The following is a 20,116-nucleotide window of genomic DNA, read 5'->3' as shown; positions in this document are numbered from 1 at the left end:
GCCGAAATAACCTCGCTCTTTGTGGTCCAAATCCCGCTGGCAGTCTATAAAGCTAGAGTACAGACGTCTAAGCGGCTTGCCGACCACAACAACCCATAACCCGCGACCAGACTGCCCCCTCCTTACAGAGTACTCCGTACGACTGGCCATGCGGGAAGACAAGGTCTCTCCAGATCAGTATTCAGCACTCCTTGGTATCAAAGGCCTTGAAACAAGCGACTTCATCTGACCTAGCCGCAAGTCAGTGCCAGCAGTATCTAGGCCATAGTCCCTGCGGCTCCGTGATACCCCCTGCGGCGGCTCTTGTCGCGACCGTAATAATCGCTGTGGAGGTCAGCAACCAGAGATTACGTATGTATACGATAATAATGATGGCGCTACATCATCATGCGCGCAAGTGAGATTATCTGCAACACAAAAGCAATAGTATGCGGCTCTGTCTGATAGGAGCCAGCGTATTATTGCTGGACATCGACTGGTGGCTCAAGGGGCGGGCGCTAAGCGTTGCTAGATAATCAGCTGGGAAATGCCACCGTGGCATGTATCAAAAGATAGTCGAGCCTCTGTGCGAATAGGTCTCAACTTCTCAGAAAATTTCTTATGATACGGATATGACCTGTCCTATCATCTATGCACCCTTAGGGATCATTTCAGTGGATCACGGCCTCGATGTCTGGGGAAGCAGCCGGTCGTGGATGCCACTAAGGCATGATAAGGAGCGCAAGAAAGATCCAATCAATAGCGTATGGCAAAGAGCGGCAAGGAGTGGCATGGGCGAGGCGAGCGGATTGATAACGAGCTCTGGACCATGGTCATATTTGCTGGAGTTTGAGGCTGATAAAGATGCTAGGACTGCCTTTGTTGAGATTTATCGTGAACTGAACCTTTTCATCAAGTTGCAGTAGTGGAGGGTCGAAAAACTGGAATCCGAGAGATCCATGTTGTTGGAAGCAGAAAAGAAGGCACCCACACAGCCATGGACAAAGATCACGGGGACTGTAGCGCGCGTCGCGACTGGATGCAGCTGTGGCGCTGGCTTCATTGTCTGGCCCACTCAGCCTACAATTTTTCATTGGCTGTGATTCGCCATCTCAGGCTTGTAGTTCCGTGGGACCGGTCTTGGCTAGGGGGCGACTCGTCATTATAAAAGGCGCTGCCACCCGCCCAAAGCCTGCGCCTTGATCTTGATACATTTTCGGTTTGGTGATTCCTGATCCTCGCTCCCCCTACTCTCCTCCTCCACACCAAACCTTTTTTCTTGAGGTCTGCAGATTTCTGCTTTTGCACTAATCTGCTAATAATTTGGGTGCTAAAAAAAAATCAAGGGAAAAACGTCTGTTTTCTCTTTTCTCACGGGTTTCAGATAGGGTTTGCTGAAATACCAAGATTGCAGCCTCAGGCACGCATCTGCGCCGCTCTCTCAAAACATCCAGAACACAATAGAACTTCTCGATCGGAAGTGTTCCACTTGCCTTCATTACACATCGCTGTTGCTTGCATTCAATATTGCGACCACCTGTCCTTTCAATCAATAGAAAACACTTGACTGTGATCTTTCTCTGCCCATCCCCGCCACCCTTCACATCTCTCATCCTATTCGGGCCTTGTCGTCTCTATCGTCATTGCCCGCGCCTGTTTCCTTTTCTCGAAACGGCTCATCTTTCAAGGCAGTTCTTTTGTAGGGGATACATTCAGTTGTCCATCTCCCACTAGGTTCGTTGACGACTTCACCTCCCAAATACATCTCCATCTCTTTCTCATTCTTCTCTTCGGCTTATTAAAGCCTCGCTCGCTGCGACAACAACTAACACACCGCAGTCTGCCAGACCCAGTTGACTCTCAACTGAACAGCCTGAGTACCACCTCAAAATGGATTCTCTCACTACTCATCCGGCCAACGCCCAACAGGCTCGTGCCTTCACTTCTCCCTCGTCGCTGTCTTTCCCCGGTGGTACTGCCTTCCCCGGTAGCGCCGACCTGACTCCACCCTCGGACAAGGATGCAAGCATGGCTATGAACGGTCAAAGCGCGAATGGAAATGTGAACGGCCAGCAGCCAGGAGCAAATGCCGCAAATGGCAATGGGGTGACGCCCGCTACTCCGGCTGCGACCCCTGGTGCCAGTGCTCCGGGGAGTGGGATTGTGCCTACACTGCAGTGAGTATACTCTACTGTCTTTCTTCTGGTCCACCAGAATACTGAACGAGAATTACTCTTGAAGAAACATTGTCGCTACGGTCAACCTTGACTGCCGTCTTGATCTCAAGACCATTGCGCTCCACGCCAGAAATGCGGAATACAACCCTAAGGTATTACTTTCCACACCTCCCTGAGTCTATAATATCAGGGTACAGTGTGGCTGAACTAGTTCTACTCTAGCGTTTTGCGGCCGTTATCATGCGTATCCGAGAGCCTAAGACGACTGCCTTGATCTTCGCCTCTGGCAAGATGGTGGTTACTGGTGCGAAGTCTGAGGACGACTCCAAGTTGGCTTCAAGGAAATACGCTCGTATCATCCAAAAGCTAGGATTCAATGCCAAGTTCACGGACTTCAAAATCCAGAACATTGTGGGCTCTTGCGACATCAAATTTCCGATCCGTTTGGAAGGTCTGGCGAGTCGCCACCACAACTTCAGTTCTTACGAACCGGAGTTGTTCCCTGGTCTAATCTACCGTATGATGAAACCCAAGATTGTGCTCTTGATATTCGTCAGCGGAAAGATTGTCTTGACCGGAGCCAAGGTCCGTGAAGAGATTTATCAGGCCTTCGAGCTCATCTACCCTGTGCTCTCTGGTAAGTCTCCATGCTGCCGTGCTCTTCGACATTACTAATTTAGATGTCAGATTTCCGCAAGGTCTGAGGAGTAGCGAATGATCGTGTGTTTGAGACATCTCATGCACCAGATCCTCCCTTCAAACCCCTGTATTATCAAAAAGTTTTCTTGATTCCCGGCCGGCTAAGTCTCAACTCTAGCCAGTGTGGTATCTTCTGAACTGCATCACGAGTTTCATGCAAGCATTACTACGGCGTTCTAGCGATATCGGTTTGTTTTTCTCGCAACTTTCAGCACGATTTACATTTAGATAGTCGCACTCCGCAGATCGAAAGGGGGGCGGTACTGCGCGCTGGTCGACTTGTTGCCTCCTTCTAATTATTCGCTTATCTTCCAGCCTATTGGCACTGATGGTCTTGTGCTTGGCTTCATGCTGTGCCATCTTGACCTCAGCCTTTTTTTTTCATGGGGCCCTGGACTTCAGATCGTCCTAGTTGTTGAATGCTTGGTGATGGGGTAGCCTGATCCAACAGCATTAGCTTTCATGCAAATAAAAAATGAGTGGGTATGAACTTTTCATGCATTGTTGCGTAAACTTAAAACACCTAATATCAGACCTTCTCTAGTATACTAGCAGTCCTATTACTGTGACTGGTACCTCGAATCGCGAGAACGCCGTAGTAATGCATGCCCAGGTCTCGCTGAGCTAATTTGAAGGTACAAGATATCTACAGTTCTATTCGCCTTTTTACCACACGCACATATATATATATATATGTATATCTCTCCTTTGCGGTTCACCACCTCACAACATCCAGACCGCAAACTAGTCCCAGATATGGACTTATAAGGCACTTCCGCGCTTTGCCTTATTTCCCTTCGCCAGCTCATCTACAAGTAGCAACCGCTTCTCCCCGGAACGACTTCCGTCCTCCGTCCCGTCAAAGCTATCCTCATCAACGGCTTCCGGCCATGCCCAGAGTTCCGCCAGCTCTGGCGCGAGATTACCCTCCAGCGCATCGACGATTTTCTCACCGAGGAGCGGGAAGAACTTGTAGCCATGGCCGCTGCCGCCGGTTGCAAGGAAGAGGTGCGGGTGCGATGGGTGTGGGGTGATAATGAAATCGCCTTTCGGGCTGTTTTGAATATGGGGTTTAGCCTGTGTGGTCTTGAAGAGAAGGAAGGGTAGTCAGTGAACGTACGTGTCAGTGTACCAGCAGATCCGGGTGTCGATGAACGGACGGTCCGCAAAGGTAGGGAGGAGTTGCTTCAGGGCTGTGCGGAATGCGGTCTCGCCCTCGAGCGGGATGGGGACGCCCCGTTCGGGCAGGCTGACTTGCATTGTCTCCCCCGTTGGTAATGCGCCGGGGACAGGGACGGTCTTGGGGTTGTGGTAGCCGTAAGCGTGTCGGGCGATCTTGAGGGTGTTGTTGCGCGGCGGGATGATGAAGATGCCTGTTGCGAAGTTGAGGATTGTGGGCATGTGCTCGAGGCGGCGCTGCTCATCGTCGGAGATGCGCATGTAGGCAATTGCCTGGCCGGTTGAGACGGTGCGGCCGCGGAGGTCGACCAGTCCGGCTGTCCATGCGCCTGTTGCGAGGATGACCAGGTCCGCGGTTATGGTCTTGTCCTGGTCATAGACAACGCCAGTGACGGTGCGGTTGTCCTCAGGAGAGAAAAGTAGGCGCGAGACCTCGCCGTGCACAAAGCGCACTTTGCCCTCCTTGTCGAGCTTCTGCTTTGCGAAGCGGACACCGGCCTCTGCGTCTGCCCAGCCGGAGCTCCAGTTCACGTATCCGCCTGCGACTTGAAGTGTCTCGCCGTACGCCGGGGCCGCATTTAGCACGTCCGCCTTCGTGGGCAGGAACTGAGCATTCTCGCCGAGCTGCTTGACATTGTGGTAAGATTTGGTGGTGTAGTCCTTGGCCGTGGAGTCGCCGGTGGCTACATTCTGTTAGCGGCGATTTTGAGACGGGATGAGTTCGTTTGTTCGTACGGTAGACGAGGAGCAGTCCGTTCTGAGTATACCGGCCATCATAACCCCATTCTGTGGTGCGCCAGAGGTCAACGGCTTCAGAGGCGAGCTTTGCGTAAGTGGGATGGGAATAATCGGCGCGAATGATGCGACTGCTGTCGACGGAGGAGCCGTGAGGGTTGGGGATCGTGGGTGAGGCTTCGAGGAGGGTGATTTTGCTCTTGGGATGGCGCCTTGAAAGGGACAAAGCCGTAGATACTATGCGCTGTTAGTCTTCAGTCCTCAATCGGCTTGAGGAGCGAACAGTATGAGGGGGTCGAATTGTACCCCAGCCAGCTTTATTTCACAACGCCGGACAAATGTACGCCTGTCGCCTACTTTTGGATGACTACTCACATCCAAATACTCCTCCGCCAACAATCAGAATATTCTCAGGGAGCGACATGGTGTTGAAAAGTGTGAATTGACACTCGAAGTAGCGGGCTCTTCCCGAGATTATGGACTGATCTCCAGGAAAAAAAGAAGCCGATGATAAGCCGAAGATCTTTCCGGCATCGGGGCCCGCCCCGGCCGGAGCGACGACCTGCCCTTTCGAGCTTGGCTGCTTTTCGTCCTCAGCAAACTGTCTAGAACATCAGTCTTTCACAACACGGTTGTATAAACATGAGCGCATCTAGAGCAGGGCGGAGCGTCCTGAAAGCGGCCAAAGGGCCAACCCCTGGTCCATCACGGGCCCCCAAAACCACAAAAGCGAGCCCGGCCACACGACCAACAAGGTATGCGCGCAGCACGTACCAAAGGGGAGATAGATATAGCTAACAATAAGACTAGCCCACCGCTCCCCAAGCGAGCAAACCCGCATCTCCTGAATCTCAGACACGACTCCACGGCAGACTCTGCTCGAATGTCTCCCAGGGCAATGACCATACTAGGCGTCAGCGCCCTCGGCATAAGCACCTACTGCGGCTATCTCTACGCCTCGTACCACCGCGAAGTAAAGCAGGCCCAGTCACTATCTGTCCCAGAAGACGTCTCTGACCGGTACAACCATACCGCGCGGACGTTCGACGCAGACGTTGAGGTCTCGGAGAAGCTAATGCGCATGGGCGCGAAGCGCCGCGATCTGGTCAAGCAGGCCAGAGGCAACGTATTGGAGGTCAGTTGCGGTACTGGCCGAAATCTGGAGTACTACGAGCTAGGTGAAAAGCGCGGATTTGATGAAAGGGGCGTGGCGAGTATGCGAGGTTGTCGGTCCGTGACGTTTGTGGATTTGAGTCCGGAGATGGTTGCGATAGCGCAGGCGAAGTTTGAGAAGCTTTATCCAAGCTTTGCTGAGAGCAAGAGGGTTCAATTCCGCGCACAGGATGCGAGAGATGTTCTTTCCCCGCCGTTGACGGAGACGGGCTCGGCGGCGACATCCGAGTCACAAGGACAGGGGAAGGGGCAAGGGCATTACGACACGATTGTGCAAACAATGGGCTTGTGCTCAATGCCGGACCCTGCGGGGGCGCTGCGGCACCTTGGGACGATCACGGAACCACAGCATGGCCGTATCCTATTGCTCGAGCACGGCCGATCGCATTACGACTGGCTGAATCGTGTTCTGGATAATCTCGCCCCTTCGCACGCGGACCGGCATGGGTGCTGGTGGAATCGTGATATCGGGCAGATTATTCGGGATAGCGGCCTGGAGGTTGTCGAGGAGGAGCGCTACCATTTTGGAACGACGTGGAGATTTGTCTTGAGGCCGAAGCAGACGTAGAAGGTTGTCTCTTCCTGCGTCTAAGGATGTTTGGAATGATGTATATGATGTAATTGTTTCACTGTGCTAGTACTATACCCGGGTGCCATAGCCCAAATCAAATAGATCTGAACATACGTCGCGCTTCAACTTGAGTCTAGAGAGTCGGAGCAACCCCTCTGATGGGAAATGGAGCTGCAGAGCAGCGCATATCTTGATCTCGCGTTGCGTATGTGATGGATGGAAGGTATGAGGTCAAGATTGCGTCGACTCTGAGCCTGCCGTCGATGATGCGGGGGAACTATAGGTATACAACAAATGAACATACGGAGTAGATGTAAGGAGTACATCGTACTTTTTTTAGCGTGAATAGACTCTACTCCGTACATCTGATGGGGATACATACGGTGCCACTGCAGGAATGTGGCGCATTGGAGTTGAGGTCATCGCTGGGCTCAAGTGTCTACTGTATTCCGTACAGAGCATCATGAAGAAGTCACTTTGAGTTTAAGTATATGGACCCTATTGCGAATCCCTCTTAGCTTCTACTGCGACGTACTCCGAGCTCATACAGTGGCAAACAAAAATGCATGGTTCGCGCCTATATTGAAATCATCTAGTAAAGCTTAAGCCGCATGCTCGGCTACCCTACCTCTGATGCATACCCTGCATACGGAGTATAGTCAAGCCGCCTGTTTCAATAACCAGCATTCGCGACCATGGTCATTAAGGCGGCTAACAAGACATATGGATGTTGATTATATGCAGGCCAGAGGGTTATTATTCGATACTAGGGACTTTCCACTGAGGGCGAAGGGCTGAAGATAACGATTCATGCATGTCGCAGATCTCCGAGTAACAGGTTGTTCAGGGCCGGGGTATTCATCTCCCGAGTCCCAAGTCCCCGGACTCTTAGTTACAATCACAAGAGCCAGCATGAACTATGGGTTCGCTGCATCGCCAGCCGAGCAAACATCCAAGTAGTGAGGGGTAAACATGCTGTTACTGGGCAACAGACAGGGATGTTTTTCTTTTTTTGGATTCTGATGTTTGATTGTCAACAAGCACTCGATCAAGCTTATCTAAATGATGGACAATGATCAATCATAGTATTATTGATCCCTTGCTTTGGGTGACGCATCCGATGCACGGAGAAGATTGTACACCTGCAGAATGCAGCAGTAGCGTGCAGAACTGCAAACGCGTCTTCGACTCGTCAAGCCCACATAACAAACCTGACTGCCCAGGCGACGGACCGGCAGGGTGGGTGTGTACATTTTTCTTTGTACATTTTTGTATACACCGCACAAACAGTATGTTCGTCTCGTCTCATTGGACGTCTCGAAGGCGAAGGCTGGAACGGGTCTGCACCGCCCTAGAACTTCCGATTGGACCCAGCCAGATTCCAATCTTGAGGTCGACGACGGCTGATGCCCCGCTGGGCTTGATGTGGTTGGCCATCGAACTAGACAAACGGCGACGCTAGGAACGATATCTTTTGGCTTCAAGACTAAGTGGTGGGGCGCAGCTGGAATTCGCCCGGTTTTTGGTTCCGTTCCTTCGCTGCTTTGGGCTAGGGCATCTTGGTAGCATGGAAACTTTTATTCATCACATTCGAGCAGTGGACCGTGGAACCCTTATGATGCAGCTGTCCAGCTGCCAGCAGCTCCCGGTGCTGAGGCGACTCTTTGTCCAAAGCTTCGGGGCTGACCAGTCATAAGCACCGTAAGTAATCTCAGGGAATCGAGGAGACCCCGAGCGCAGCCTTGTCGATTGCAAGCAACGGGAGGGATCACCCCTCCATCATGAAACAAAGATCAGTGGCACTGGCATTTGGAGATCAGAGGAGTTCTCGAGTCGGTGAGAGCGGAGGACTGCCTAGAGAGATTCTCTTCTTAGGTGCAGACTAAGTCTTCAAGCTGGCTATCGTAGTGTCCAGGACTATCCTTGACTCTTGAGAGATCGCGTTGTTTGTTTCTCTATCAGAAAATTTCTGCGCAGCAACCAGGCGTAGCTGCAGCAGTCGCTTCCCGATTCGCTTCTTTGTTTCTCCATCGTCGACACCATGCAGAACCTCAGTTGATCATGGAGCCTCTCCACCAATCGCAGAGACCAAGGCGCGGCGTGATTGGGTCGGTCGTCATAGATGGCACATGGCTCGGTTCCACCGTACTTTTTGCCGTTGGACTCTGTCATGGCGACCTCCTGAGTTAGAGGTATAGTGTGGCGGGCGTAAGAGTAGGTGTGTCTTTGGAGACCAGCGGTGTGCGCGATGCTCGAGTACCGAATTTAAAAGACTTCACTGAGTTCACTTGATCAGCAACCAGTACTTTGTACGGAGTCAACTCGTAGCTCCGACTTAGTCCGTATCCGACCGAATCTCTGGATTGATTTGTCTGTGTTATTTTCCACCCGGCATCTGGGCATTCCTGAGCCCACTGTGCACGTGATTAGCCGTATACTGGGCCAATTATCGCCACCCTAAAGCATCCGCCTTCTTCCTGGACAACTGGGAATTCAGAGAAAAAAAAGGGAAAAATATTAGGGACAGGAAAGAAGGCGAGAAGAGGCGTCAAGCAAAGAGCTACAGAACTTAGAAGAAGGTAAACGGGCCGCGGCCACTTGAACATATTTCTGTTAGTTTGTCTCATTATTCATGCTACTCGACTGCTCTGACGCGCGCTGATTAGTTCCTGAGCTCATCTCACATCGTCACTCTGCCTCATCGGCTCCAGCAGTTTAGTCTCCCTTTCCCCCTTCCATTCCACCCATCCATCCATTATTCTCTCCCATCCCCATCCCCATCTTCCGTCTGCTCTTCCTCCATCAACTCTGTGTTATTAGTATCCTTATCCTTTTATTATTATTACCTATTATCTATTATTCCGCACTCTCTCATTACCTTGTTACTGTATAGACTACTGCTTGCTGCCTGTGTTTTGTTTAGTTCGCTTGTACTTCTGCCTGTCTGATCTACTATATCCCGACTCCTATTATTTCCCGCCGCCTCCGCGTTGACCACAACCACGCGCATCTACATCTCCATCATCAAAAAGATCAGCCATGCCCTACAATACTCGTCGCAAGTCTTTGTCTCTGCCTTTATTGGGAATTCATGTTCCAAACACATCTCGCCGCTCTCCTTCTACCTCAAAATCGGCTCACGCGACCGACGAGAATTGCCATCCTTCCAAAAAGGTAAAGAGATCGCACGACTCGGCCTCGACATCTCCAGAGCCTACAGAGCGCGCCTCGAATTCAAATCGACTGTCAGCTCCTGTTCGCCCGACTGGTCGACGCGCGACACTGGAACCGACACCTCCGCTATCGCCCGCTGCTGGTGGCGCTGCACCTAAGATCGACCTCGAGGGCATCAATGATGATATCGTGGTCGGGGTGATTGAGCAGTTGGAAAAGACGGCTAATCGCCCGCACTTGGTCAAAGAACTCGCTGCAGTTCTCATCACATTCAACGATAATGTGGCAAAGTAAGTTCTCCTTGACGTTTTTGCGCGTGGGTAGCGTTAATCATTGCTTCTTTGCTGCAGTTCCGCGAACCCTGCTGCTTTATTGTCTTCCCGCCTGAGCGCCTACATGAAGCGTCCTTGGACGGCACTGGCGCCGTGTCCCCTGGCCAAGGAGCTCATTCCTATACATCCTCGCAAGGTGTACTACTACCTCACCACTCAAGCTCGCCAGCCTATCCCTGAGAGCTCCGACGATATCATAATACCCGGCCTTGAAGGCAAGGTCATGGCGCCCAGTGTCTCCAGCATGGACGACGAGGAGGATGCCATGGCGCGACAACGCTCCCCAAGCCCCGAGGTCGATTTGTCTTCACCCGACTTTGAAGACGGAGACATTGATTTGGATGGATCCAGTAGCGCGAGTCATAGCTCAAGCTTCGCGGACCATCGTCACATGCGCGTGTTTCACTCTCACCGTGCGACTTCTCCACCGCTCGAGGGTGATGAGAAGGAGTTTACGCAGACGGCTAGCGCTGTTCGTGAGCGGGCCTCCGAGCAAAAAGCAAGCCAACTAGCGCAACCTAAGGGCGGTTACTCTGCACTCACAGAGGCTCTCCAAGGGTTAGATGACATGAGCATGAGCATCTCCGGAACGCCGGTTGATGATAGCCCCCTATCATTCGGTGACGACCAAATGTCGCAAACCCAGGATAGGTACTTCTCGGAGGCCTACCAGGAGCGGCCTCGTCCGCAAGAACAAGTTCGAAAGCAGGATTTTGATGAGAATGCTGCTGCTTCCCTCTTTGGAACCTCTCCATCTCCATCACTTGCGTTGTCCATCTCGTCTGGAACGAGTGATGACGGGTCGGATATCGAGAGTGCTCCTGGTTCTCTCGGAGCTGCCCCACGTATCGCTCTTCCGGAAGATCCCAGCCTGGCACGTATGTCGACACTCAAGAGGCCAATCGACATGCTTGACGATGAACTTCCGGATTTGGACATGTCCGATGCCGATGCCGAAGATAAAATAGCTGTGAATGCTATGTTACCTCTGCATCTCTCGTCTGAGATGGCATCCGACTCATGGCGCGAGCTCCAAAGTCCAGAGAGCGTGAATGTTGACGAACTTGATGAGATGTTCGACGAGATCTAAATCTAACCCCTTCTTATCTGCTCAGAGCGCTTGACTCTGGTCATCTCCACTCACGACGTCTTTCGACCTTTTCGAACACGAAATTTATCGTCTCATCGACATGCGACTGCTTTGATCCAATGCTATATTTGTTTAATTTTGTCTTATTGTCCACGCTGTTGCGTTTGCTCCATTCTTGTGGCGGGTGTCTATCTTTCGCTTGTACATATAATTTGCCCACGCCTGTCTCGATCTCTCTCACTTGATTCCCAATATGCCGTGTCCTGATTATGATACATCTACTTGGTTGGTTACCGTCTCTTCAGTTTTGGTTTGGCGTGGTGAAAAGCATGCTGCTCGTTATGCAAGAGGGAATAGCTGGAGGAGGATCAAATACAAAGAGAACATCAAGACCTATTAGCCAATACCTGTCCATCCTCGTAATGTCACACTACGTATAGATACTCCAAGATGCTTGCTTGACTCGACCACTCAGTGCCTGCTGGTCCCTTTATCCGTGCCTCCCGGCATCTGATTGGCGCCTGAGGCACGTAGATCTGACGTAATCGTGTAATTTATGCTGCTCTTCGACCGTGGCAATCGTGCATTCTCTGGTACTGTACGAAGTGGTTCATTTCTTCTTCAATTCTTATCTTCTCCCGGCGACTGTGAATCAACCCACCGTCTATGATCGGAGTTTTGTGACTTTGCTGGTTCATGGCGTCATCTCTTTTGAGTCCATCAATTTAGGCTCCGCCATACTCCTCCGGCCCTGGCGCGCGATGCGAACGTTCTAGAAATCCGGCCCTGCATTCGCTCTACATTCTCACTATCGGGACTGCCTAGCCCAGGGGCCTGCCCTCATAACCAAGCTTCCGATATTTAGCTGGTGTCGGCATCATGGAAAGGCCGTCCGGTCGCCCGCAGTCGGATGCTGGTGGACAGGGCGGCGAGCACCTCCTTCAGCCGCAGTCCAATAGCCATCCCAACATCGTCCCGGTGTCGAACCCTCCTAGCCTCTCTGGTTCGTCGTTACAGATTCCACGAGGCCCGCCGCGCAGCGCCATAACCACCGGAAAGAAGCATATGTCTAAGGTCGCTATACCCCGCCAAAGGTCCGGTACTGCCCCTCGCTATAGTCGCCGCGTACCACTAGCGTGCGAAACATGTCGCATGCGGAAAACAAAATGCAGCGGCGATACTCCAATATGCAGACAGTGCTTGGAGCTCAGGGTTGAATGTCGGTATCCAGTTTCATGGCGAGAACGAACGAAAGGGTTGGTTTATTGTTACCCAGCATAATGCGCACTGATAGCTGACTCTCGGCTTGATGTAGACAAATTTCTCAGCTCTCGGCTAAGTCGAATGACTATGAGAACCTGCTCCGTGAGATGAGCCAATTTGTGGACGGCCGAATGTCGGAGCGGATCAAGAACACCCTCGATAAAGTGCGTGATAACTCAATTAACGAGAGGTGTGTCTGCTGACTTGGCAAGTAGTACTCGGATTCTGGAACCGAACGTTTCAATGACCAGCAGTCGACTAATTCTGCGCCGGCGTCTGGTGTCGAGGAAGAGCTGGATCCGGAGATGGAAAGCTTACCCTCCTCTATTGGTTCGTTAGAGGCTATTGACCGTGTGGATGAGGATCTTAACCGCAGCTCGAATGCACGGGCTACGGGATATATGGGAAAGAATTCAGAGGTCACCTGGCTGCAACGATTGGGGCGAGAGGCTGGTCACCGCGCGCGCAACTTATCAGGGATGGCTGACTCGAGGCCGGACCGCGAGCTGTCCATTCATTCCGTAAACTACCATCTGGACGACGTGGACATTACCCCCCCGGGACCTGTTCATTTATATTGGATGCCACCGCGGAACATTGCTGATAAGCTGTTTGAGGATTATCTAGATACTATTCATCCTGTGTTTCCGATCATCAGCCGTCCACTTTTCTCAGCGCAGTACAGAAATTTCTTCGATAACTCTGCACGACCGGGCGACAAGTGGTTGGCTATTTTGAATCTGATCTTCGCCATATCCTCCTGTCATGCTCACCTCATGCAGGCGTCGTGGCGCGGGGATGACCGTGATCACTTCGTCTACCTGGCGCGGGCGCGGGCTCTCAGTATGAATAGCGACACGCTTTTTACTCATCCTGATCTTCAGCAAGTGCAGGTGGAGGCACTAACGGCTTTCTATCTTCTCGCAACTAGTCAGATTAACCGGTAGGTTCACACAAAGTCTCCCAAGAGTCGCTTCAACCATCTAACGGATCACTAGAGCGTGGAGAATTGCATCGTTAGCTCTTCGCTCCGGCATATCTCTTGGGTTGAACTTAAGAAACACCAGCGAAATTACTCCGGACATATCCAAGGAAGCTCGATATAGGGTTTGGTGGTGTCTTTTTACCTTTGAACATATTCTTGGGACAATGACCGGACGCATGACGGGTATCTCGGACGGCATCTGCACAACGCCAATGCCCCTTCCTGTGGACGAGGATCGGTTTCACGACCCAGCTGTAGTAGAGCTGCTCAGTAATCTAGAACTTCGACAAGAGCGTATTGAAGCGGCTCTCGCAAGCTGTTGCGTTCGACAAATGCCACAGAATCCACGGCGCCGTCGGGAGACGAATGATGCAGGCAAAAGTGCTGACGTTGCGCGGCTGAAAAGCTTACCCCCTAGCACTGCTCTCTTCTTCCTTTGCTACGTCGATCTCGCGGTTATTAGCCAGGAGATTGTGAACCGTGTTTATTCTCTGGATTGCATCATGACACCTTGGGGTGAAATTGAGAACCGCATCAGTGAGCTTCGCTCACGCGTCGAGTGTTGGCACTCGAACCTTCCTGAAGCCTATGATTGGGGTCGGAGCGACGAGCAAAACCCAGTGTTGCTCAGGGCCAGTCTTTGTCTCGCATTCTATTATTACAGTGTGCGCATCACACTAGGGCGACCCTGCTTGTGTCGTCGCGATGTTCGCCCAACGAACTCCCCGGGTCAAAAGAAACCCTTTAGCCACGAGATATCAATATCAGTGCTCGAGTCTGCGCGGCAGCTAATATCCTTGATCCCTGACGTTCCTGATGCCTCGCGAATCTATCAACTCTGTCCCTGGTGGTGCATTCTACACTACCTTATGCAGGCCACCACTGTCTTGCTTCTCGAGATTTCCTTCGGCAGCATTCACGTGCCCGAAGAGGAGAAGAACATTATTAAGGCAGCTAAGAAGGGAATTCGCTGGCTCTACGCCATGTCTGAGTCCAGTCTTGCATCAAGGCGCGCCTGGGAGCTCTGCGACAGGAACCTCCGCCAGCTCGCCGCCGCCGCCGGCTCGAACATCGACCTAAGCGATATGCCTGTTGGGGACTATCAGTTCGATACCAACGGTATCCAGCCTAACCATTCTCAACAACCTCAAGCCAACCCTCGTCCTCCTATCACGACCACCGTAACTCAACTACCGACTCTTGCATCGACACCGACCTTCCAGTATATCTCCCCCTTGAGCAACAACCCGCAAGAACAGAACCCACTCTCTCAATGTCAAACAACATCATCAGCTCTCCAACAACCTCCAATTGCTCCTCTTCTGCCATCTACACATCCCGATGATCCGCTTTCCTATCCTTTTGACGCCACTACTTCCGCTGGAGCTTCCAACGATGTCTACTTCCCCTATGACCCCATAACTGGCGAGTTCATTCGATCGTTCTTCCCGAACTCGAATGAAGAGGAGCCTTGGGAGGGATGAATCACTGATCAGTCATGATTTATGTGCATCTTCTTTTTCGCCTTATTCACTCCATTGCTTTTCTACCTCCTCTTTCTCTGGTTCATTTGGCCTGAGATGAGATTTCCTCGCATATTCTGCTTTTATTGGAGAATTTATCTTGTAACAATCCGCTGGCCGGCAGGTTAAGGCATCTCTTCCTTCTTCAACCCAGCCTAGCCTAGCGCAGTCTGCATTTCCGTGTCCGTTTCCCTTCTATTTATACCAGGTAATATTTGGTTGGATGTACTGTGCGCATTTACATAGAAAATGAAGATAAAAAAGAGCTTGAATTATGTAGAGAACTGAGTTCTAGATGGGAACCAGGAAGCTCTATATATAGAGCTTCCTGTATACAAACAGAATAACACAAACACAACAAACAGGGCTACAACTGGGAGTCATTTCCAACAATTTCCCGGTTAAGTAGAACGGCATATCTCAAATATACCCCGAATGACTTGAATATTCCGTTGACGCTCATCCTCTAAAAGACAAGGGAGAAACCGCCCTAATCGATATGCGTCTCGATGCCATATACTCGTACAAACTACGTAGTATTGAAGGGCAGAAGAAGTCAAAAATGACCTGCTGAGGGAAGGAGTTTGAGGGGTCGTAGAGCAACATCCGGAACGGCTCGAGTTAGGGCTAGGCTGGTGTACGGACAGTCTATCTACACCCTTTGACCTACATATGTCATATGAGGGTCCACCTGTTTAAGTAGATACTTTATAGGTACGACTATGGTCAATCAAAAGTATCTATACAGAATTGACTATATCCCTACTTTTAATGTCCCTTTTTGTATATCCGAGGTAGTCAGTCGTTCCTTTCTTGTTTGGCCATATTTATTCTGCCAGATGGTGCGGTCGGGTTGTCCCTTCCTGTTTTGCGGCGGTCGTTCCTTCCTAGAAAGTACTCTTCTGCGCGCAGCGTTGGGAGGCAGGTGCGATGGGGACAGTTGCTCCTTCCGCGGGTATCTTGCCTAGTATACTGGTCCTTCCCAACCCCGAACATTGCACTCGTATTCGAGTTTATTCTGGCAGGATAGATGAGCGCTCGCTTCGTTGTATATACAATTAGGTTCTATTCTATAATATAGTACACGTATAGGTTAGTATGGGTATGAATCCAACCATCAAGGTCTAGATTCTTCGTCTTTCTCCCTGGCCTTTCTCTTCTCAATGCCTTTTTGGCGCCTGTGCCGCCTCATCTCGCTTTTTGTCATAGGCACGGGTTCGTGGTCGGGCTTGCGCTCACGCTCACGTGTGGCCATGTCCAAGAGGACGTGCAGCTTGGTATCGTTCCGAGCCCTTTCCTTCTCCTTCAGCTTCTCTCTCAATTTCCGCATCTTTTGCCATATTACGCGTCTCTCTTTTCTGTTTATGGACGCGTTATTCTTGATGTCTTGATGGGTGTCTCCGGTCACCTTCAACCGTCCTTGCAATTCCTGCAGCTTCTCCCATTTGCGCTTTGACTCGCTTTTCATTCGGCGGTCCCACTCTCGTCTATCTTTGTTGGTTATTTTGTAGTTAGAGTAGAGTTCTTCGCCGACCTCACGGGCAATCTCAATGTCGCTCATGTGGAAAATCTCGAAGCGTCTGATGCAGAAGATGAGGGTTCTTTCTGCCTCGGCTTTCCTTTCCGCGGGTGTTAGAGGTGATGACGATTGGCTCGAAAGCGGATCGATTTCATCGTCGGTGGGAAGAGACAAGGGTTCACCAGAAGACTGCTCAGGTACCGTGCTTTCTAAACTTGACTCTGGCGACGCTGGCGCGGACTCTGGATTTGACTCTGGCCGTGCCTCTGCCTCCGCCTCAATCTCGGCTACAGCAGCTTGGTATTCCCGAACAGCCGCCTGGGTAAGAATTCTCACAGTATTCGGATTAGGGAACACCATTTTCTTCTGAAGGTGGTGGAAATAAGCGGCGTCGAAGTCTGGATCGCCTCTCCGAAAATCCCGCTCAGCCTTCTGATAGAAACGCGTAATACCGCCTACGACAAGATGACTGAACTCCGGTGAGCTGTAACTCACACAAAAGCGCTTATAGATTTTCATGGCAGCGGAAGGACCCTGAGTCTCGACGATAGCGGCGAGAACAGTGTGGAACGGCGGGGAGGGGATATAAGGAAGACGGTACATAGGAACGTACTCAGACTCGAAGACGGAGTCGGCGATTTCGTGGAGAGAAGGAGAGGGCAAATGACGGAAGAGGCGTGTGAAACTGATGAGGGTGTGCGCTTGGAAGTTAGGGTTGCGGCGCTTGCGCCAAGGATTTTCGTCAAACTCGCCGAATAAAATGCGATAGAGGACTTTCTTTGCTTCCACAAGATTCACTTCAATATCGGAAATCACCGTGTCGTCCGGGTTTTGTACTTGCGGCTGTAGCCGTAGGGCATGCTCCAGACGGATGATCTCCGCAGCAATGGCCGCGATGTTGCTATGTGCCCAAGTCTTGATTCGATTATCGCGAATGTACCTGAGGGTTGGGACGACCCGGTCCCATTGATGCATGGTGATGCGATAGTTTAGGAGCGCCCGAAGAGTGTTGAGAGAGATAGGCTCAGCGAGTGATTGTACGACGGACTCGCCTACAGTGTCATTCTTGGTAGCAGCCGCGAACCGCAAGAGAGATGGTGCCAAGGCCTGATCTCCATATGCGCTTGCGGGCACTGTAGGCCCATCGATATCACCAGACAAAAGCAGCCACTCGCCGAATGCGTACGCTCGTGATACAGTAATCAGATCGAACAAATGGGCAAGCGTAACGTTTGAAAGTTGCGGAATCGACGATTCGAAGGGTGCAATATCATCGCTATGGCTGGAAGGATGGGCGCTATCGCTTCCTACCTGTGACGAAAAGAAATCATCAAGGCGTCGCATTTTGCACGTGTCCATAACGGCTTGCAAATGGGCAAACAAGTTCAGGGCGCTTCCGGTAAATCTCTGAAAAGAGTGGAACTTCAGGTTGTATTCCATTAAGCCGGTAAAAGCAGACGTGTCGTCGTAGAGCTGAGATCGATGAAGTTTTGCTAGGGCCTCCTCTTCTACAGGGCACATGCCGTTGCTCCAAGGCGGGACAACATGAGGTGTAAGCTTGAGGAAATCATCAAACGTTTGCGGATCAGCTTCGGGGATCAGCCCGCCTGATTCCATCACACGGGTAGTAAACCAGTTAGCTGCTCTGATTGTGGGCAGAAATTTGGAGTCAGATGCTGTAGCGGAGGTAATTGTGAACTTGAGGTTGTCGATGCGACGGAGAAGTTCAGTCGCAGGTGTACCCCCGGTGCTCATTCCCATATGAACAAGGTTGAGCAGGTTATCTAACAATGCTTGAACTACTTCAACACTGATTGTTTGCTTGCCCAGCCCGTGAAAAAGCGAGGGAGAGTCGGTACGTTTCTGCGGTTCGGGACTGACACTTGCCGAATCGGGTGAAGGCCATGTTGAGACTTCTCGGCTGATCCTAGTGTTGCGCAAGGATTGTTCGTCGCGAAGAAGGGGCGCCCAGCTCTGGAACTTCCACCCTTTTCGTTGTCGACTCACCAATTTATCAACCAGCCAGATTCCCTCGTTGATGTGTCCATGTTCGACGCAGCACCACAGGATGAATTCCAACCAAATCTCGTGCCCTAGCTCTTTGATGTTGATCTTGGCAGGAAGAAAGGGGGCGTCTTTTCCTGCGGCAGCTGCTTCCGCTGCAACTTCAGCCTCATGCACCGTCCAGGCAGCGTCCGAAAGGACGTCCATGATGTGACTGGATAGTAGATGCATTCCCGGGGGCCGAAACGTAGCCTGATAGATACCTGGAGTGGTGTACTTGTAGACACGTTCAGAAACAAGACCAGAATGGTGAAGCCGCGCAAGGGTGCGATACACCACTGACATGGCTAGCTTGGATTTAGCCGGAGACGTATCTACAGCGTAGAGAATAATTATGCCTAAACTTTTCCAAACTTCAGCCATGAGCAACATATGGTAGTCGCGCGCGAATGGCCTATAGGTAAGCGAATCCAGACTGGCCAATCCGGTAATTTTCGAAGTCCGCCGGGACTGTGGGGAGGAATCCTCATCGGTAAGTTCGTCGAGCGAGAGCTTCGAACATTTGGCTCTATCCTCTATGACTCCAGGCGGCGAGGCAGAAGCCTCCCAGACTGCCTCCGCAGCATCCACTAATCTGCTGAGCGTGCCGTATACCGTTGACCAGTTGTTCAACTTGAACCCAATATGAGCTAAAAGGTCCCTATTGAGCTCCGTCCGGGCGGTGCTCAGATGGTTGGCCAAGTCGATAGTCTCTGCAAACGACCTTCGAGTTATCCCCGATGAATTGCCGGAGGCCGAGTGTGTCCCTGCATCTTTCGAGTTTCGCCGCAAGAATTCCTCTATTAAAGAAACCCAGGGCTTCACTTTCTTCCCATGCGCCTCCAAGTTCTGGCGTTCCAGGGGATAGAGGCGATTGAGACTCTTTAAAAATTCAGAATCAAAAACCGGACGTCGGGCGCCAACGGAGTACTGCTTGCTCCATTGTAGCCTCCAACCGGAACGAGGTGCTGCTGGCGACGGCGAAGAAGCGACGGCGAAAAGAGGACGCAAGAAAGACCTGCAATGCAGACACAGCAAGCGAGCTGGAGGAGGGCACCTTGTCATGACACGACGGAGGGTAATAGGGCGAGCGCAAGGTGATCCAAATCTCGGTGTCGCCGTCGGAGTGATGCTCTGTTGCGCATGTCTAAGAGCTGACTGGACACTGCATTCCCAAATGGTTCGCGGGAGGAGAGGATTTGGAGATCCGAGACTTCGGTAACAAAGAAAGTAGCGTAACGAGGGTCGAGATTTGAAGGTGTGGCTTCTGAAGACAAGTTCGAGATCGCCTCGATTTCTTTGGCTTTTTTGAGCTTTGAGAAAGACGCTGAGTAATCATGAGATTCACCAATCAGAGCCTTGCTCTCTACAGAGTATACGACTGGTCACGTGCCACTCGTACATCTACTCTCCCGTACGGGGTAAAACCTGCCTGTCAATACATATGCTTAGAAATGCCATAGAAGAGAGCGATTAATATGGACGTTCAAGTGAGATTTTACCTGCCAGCATTTACTGCTGGACATAAAGCCTCTTTCGTGAAATGGTGGCCTTGGAGGACTTCAACACCATTTGTGAGCAGGACAGCAAGATAGTCTGTTAAAGATCATCAAATTAGTACCAGGCTCAGCTATTATCTCACTCTGTCCTCCTGAGTCCTTTCGAGCCTCCTAT

General features: G+C 51.3%; 6 protein-coding genes across 6 annotated transcripts; 4 read left to right on the top strand and 2 right to left on the bottom strand.

Annotated features, from left to right (window-relative positions):
- Positions 1 to 1,869: 1,869 nt before the first annotated feature.
- DSM5745_03060 (TBP family protein) lies at positions 1,870 to 2,860 on the top strand (the record flags this gene model as incomplete). The annotated part of the gene is made up of 4 exons (XM_026745076.1): positions 1,870 to 2,156; positions 2,221 to 2,308; positions 2,379 to 2,793; positions 2,844 to 2,860. 4 exons carry the CDS (start codon positions 1,870 to 1,872, stop codon positions 2,858 to 2,860), a joined length of 807 nt encoding a protein of 268 aa, XP_026605942.1.
- A 757-nt stretch (positions 2,861 to 3,617) lies between these two features.
- DSM5745_03059 (NAD(P)/FAD-dependent oxidoreductase) lies at positions 3,618 to 5,193 on the bottom strand (the record flags this gene model as incomplete). Its single annotated transcript, XM_026745075.1, has 4 exons — positions 3,618 to 3,909; positions 3,976 to 4,717; positions 4,770 to 5,006; positions 5,145 to 5,193. 4 exons carry the CDS (start codon positions 5,191 to 5,193, stop codon positions 3,618 to 3,620), a joined length of 1,320 nt encoding a protein of 439 aa, XP_026605941.1.
- Positions 5,194 to 5,411: 218 nt separating this feature from the next.
- Positions 5,412 to 6,510, top strand: DSM5745_03058 (class I SAM-dependent methyltransferase; the record flags this gene model as incomplete). Its single annotated transcript, XM_026745074.1, has 2 exons — positions 5,412 to 5,524; positions 5,580 to 6,510. The coding sequence occupies 2 exons, from the start codon at positions 5,412 to 5,414 to the stop codon at positions 6,508 to 6,510; spliced, it is 1,044 nt and encodes a 347-aa protein (XP_026605940.1).
- A 3,042-nt stretch (positions 6,511 to 9,552) lies between these two features.
- DSM5745_03057 (uncharacterized protein) lies at positions 9,553 to 11,109 on the top strand (the record flags this gene model as incomplete). The annotated part of the gene is made up of 2 exons (XM_026745073.1): positions 9,553 to 9,977; positions 10,038 to 11,109. The coding sequence occupies 2 exons, from the start codon at positions 9,553 to 9,555 to the stop codon at positions 11,107 to 11,109; spliced, it is 1,497 nt and encodes a 498-aa protein (XP_026605939.1).
- Positions 11,110 to 11,988: 879 nt separating this feature from the next.
- On the top strand, positions 11,989 to 14,841 carry DSM5745_03056 (fungal specific transcription factor domain-containing protein; the record flags this gene model as incomplete). The annotated part of the gene is made up of 4 exons (XM_026745072.1): positions 11,989 to 12,245; positions 12,425 to 12,536; positions 12,588 to 13,315; positions 13,371 to 14,841. 4 exons carry the CDS (start codon positions 11,989 to 11,991, stop codon positions 14,839 to 14,841), a joined length of 2,568 nt encoding a protein of 855 aa, XP_026605938.1.
- Positions 14,842 to 15,997: 1,156 nt separating this feature from the next.
- On the bottom strand, positions 15,998 to 19,385 carry DSM5745_03055 (uncharacterized protein; the record flags this gene model as incomplete). The annotated part of the gene is made up of 2 exons (XM_026745071.1): positions 15,998 to 19,324; positions 19,374 to 19,385. The coding sequence occupies 2 exons, from the start codon at positions 19,383 to 19,385 to the stop codon at positions 15,998 to 16,000; spliced, it is 3,339 nt and encodes a 1,112-aa protein (XP_026605937.1).
- Between the last annotated feature and the right edge of the window lie 731 nt (positions 19,386 to 20,116).

This window comes from Aspergillus mulundensis (genome assembly GCF_003369625.1).
Source record: "Aspergillus mulundensis strain DSM 5745 chromosome Unknown scaffold_2, whole genome shotgun sequence".
NCBI classification, from domain to species: domain Eukaryota; kingdom Fungi; phylum Ascomycota; class Eurotiomycetes; order Eurotiales; family Aspergillaceae; genus Aspergillus; species Aspergillus mulundensis.
Note: the sequence above shows the minus strand (reverse complement) of the source record. Positions and strands in the feature narration are given on the sequence as shown.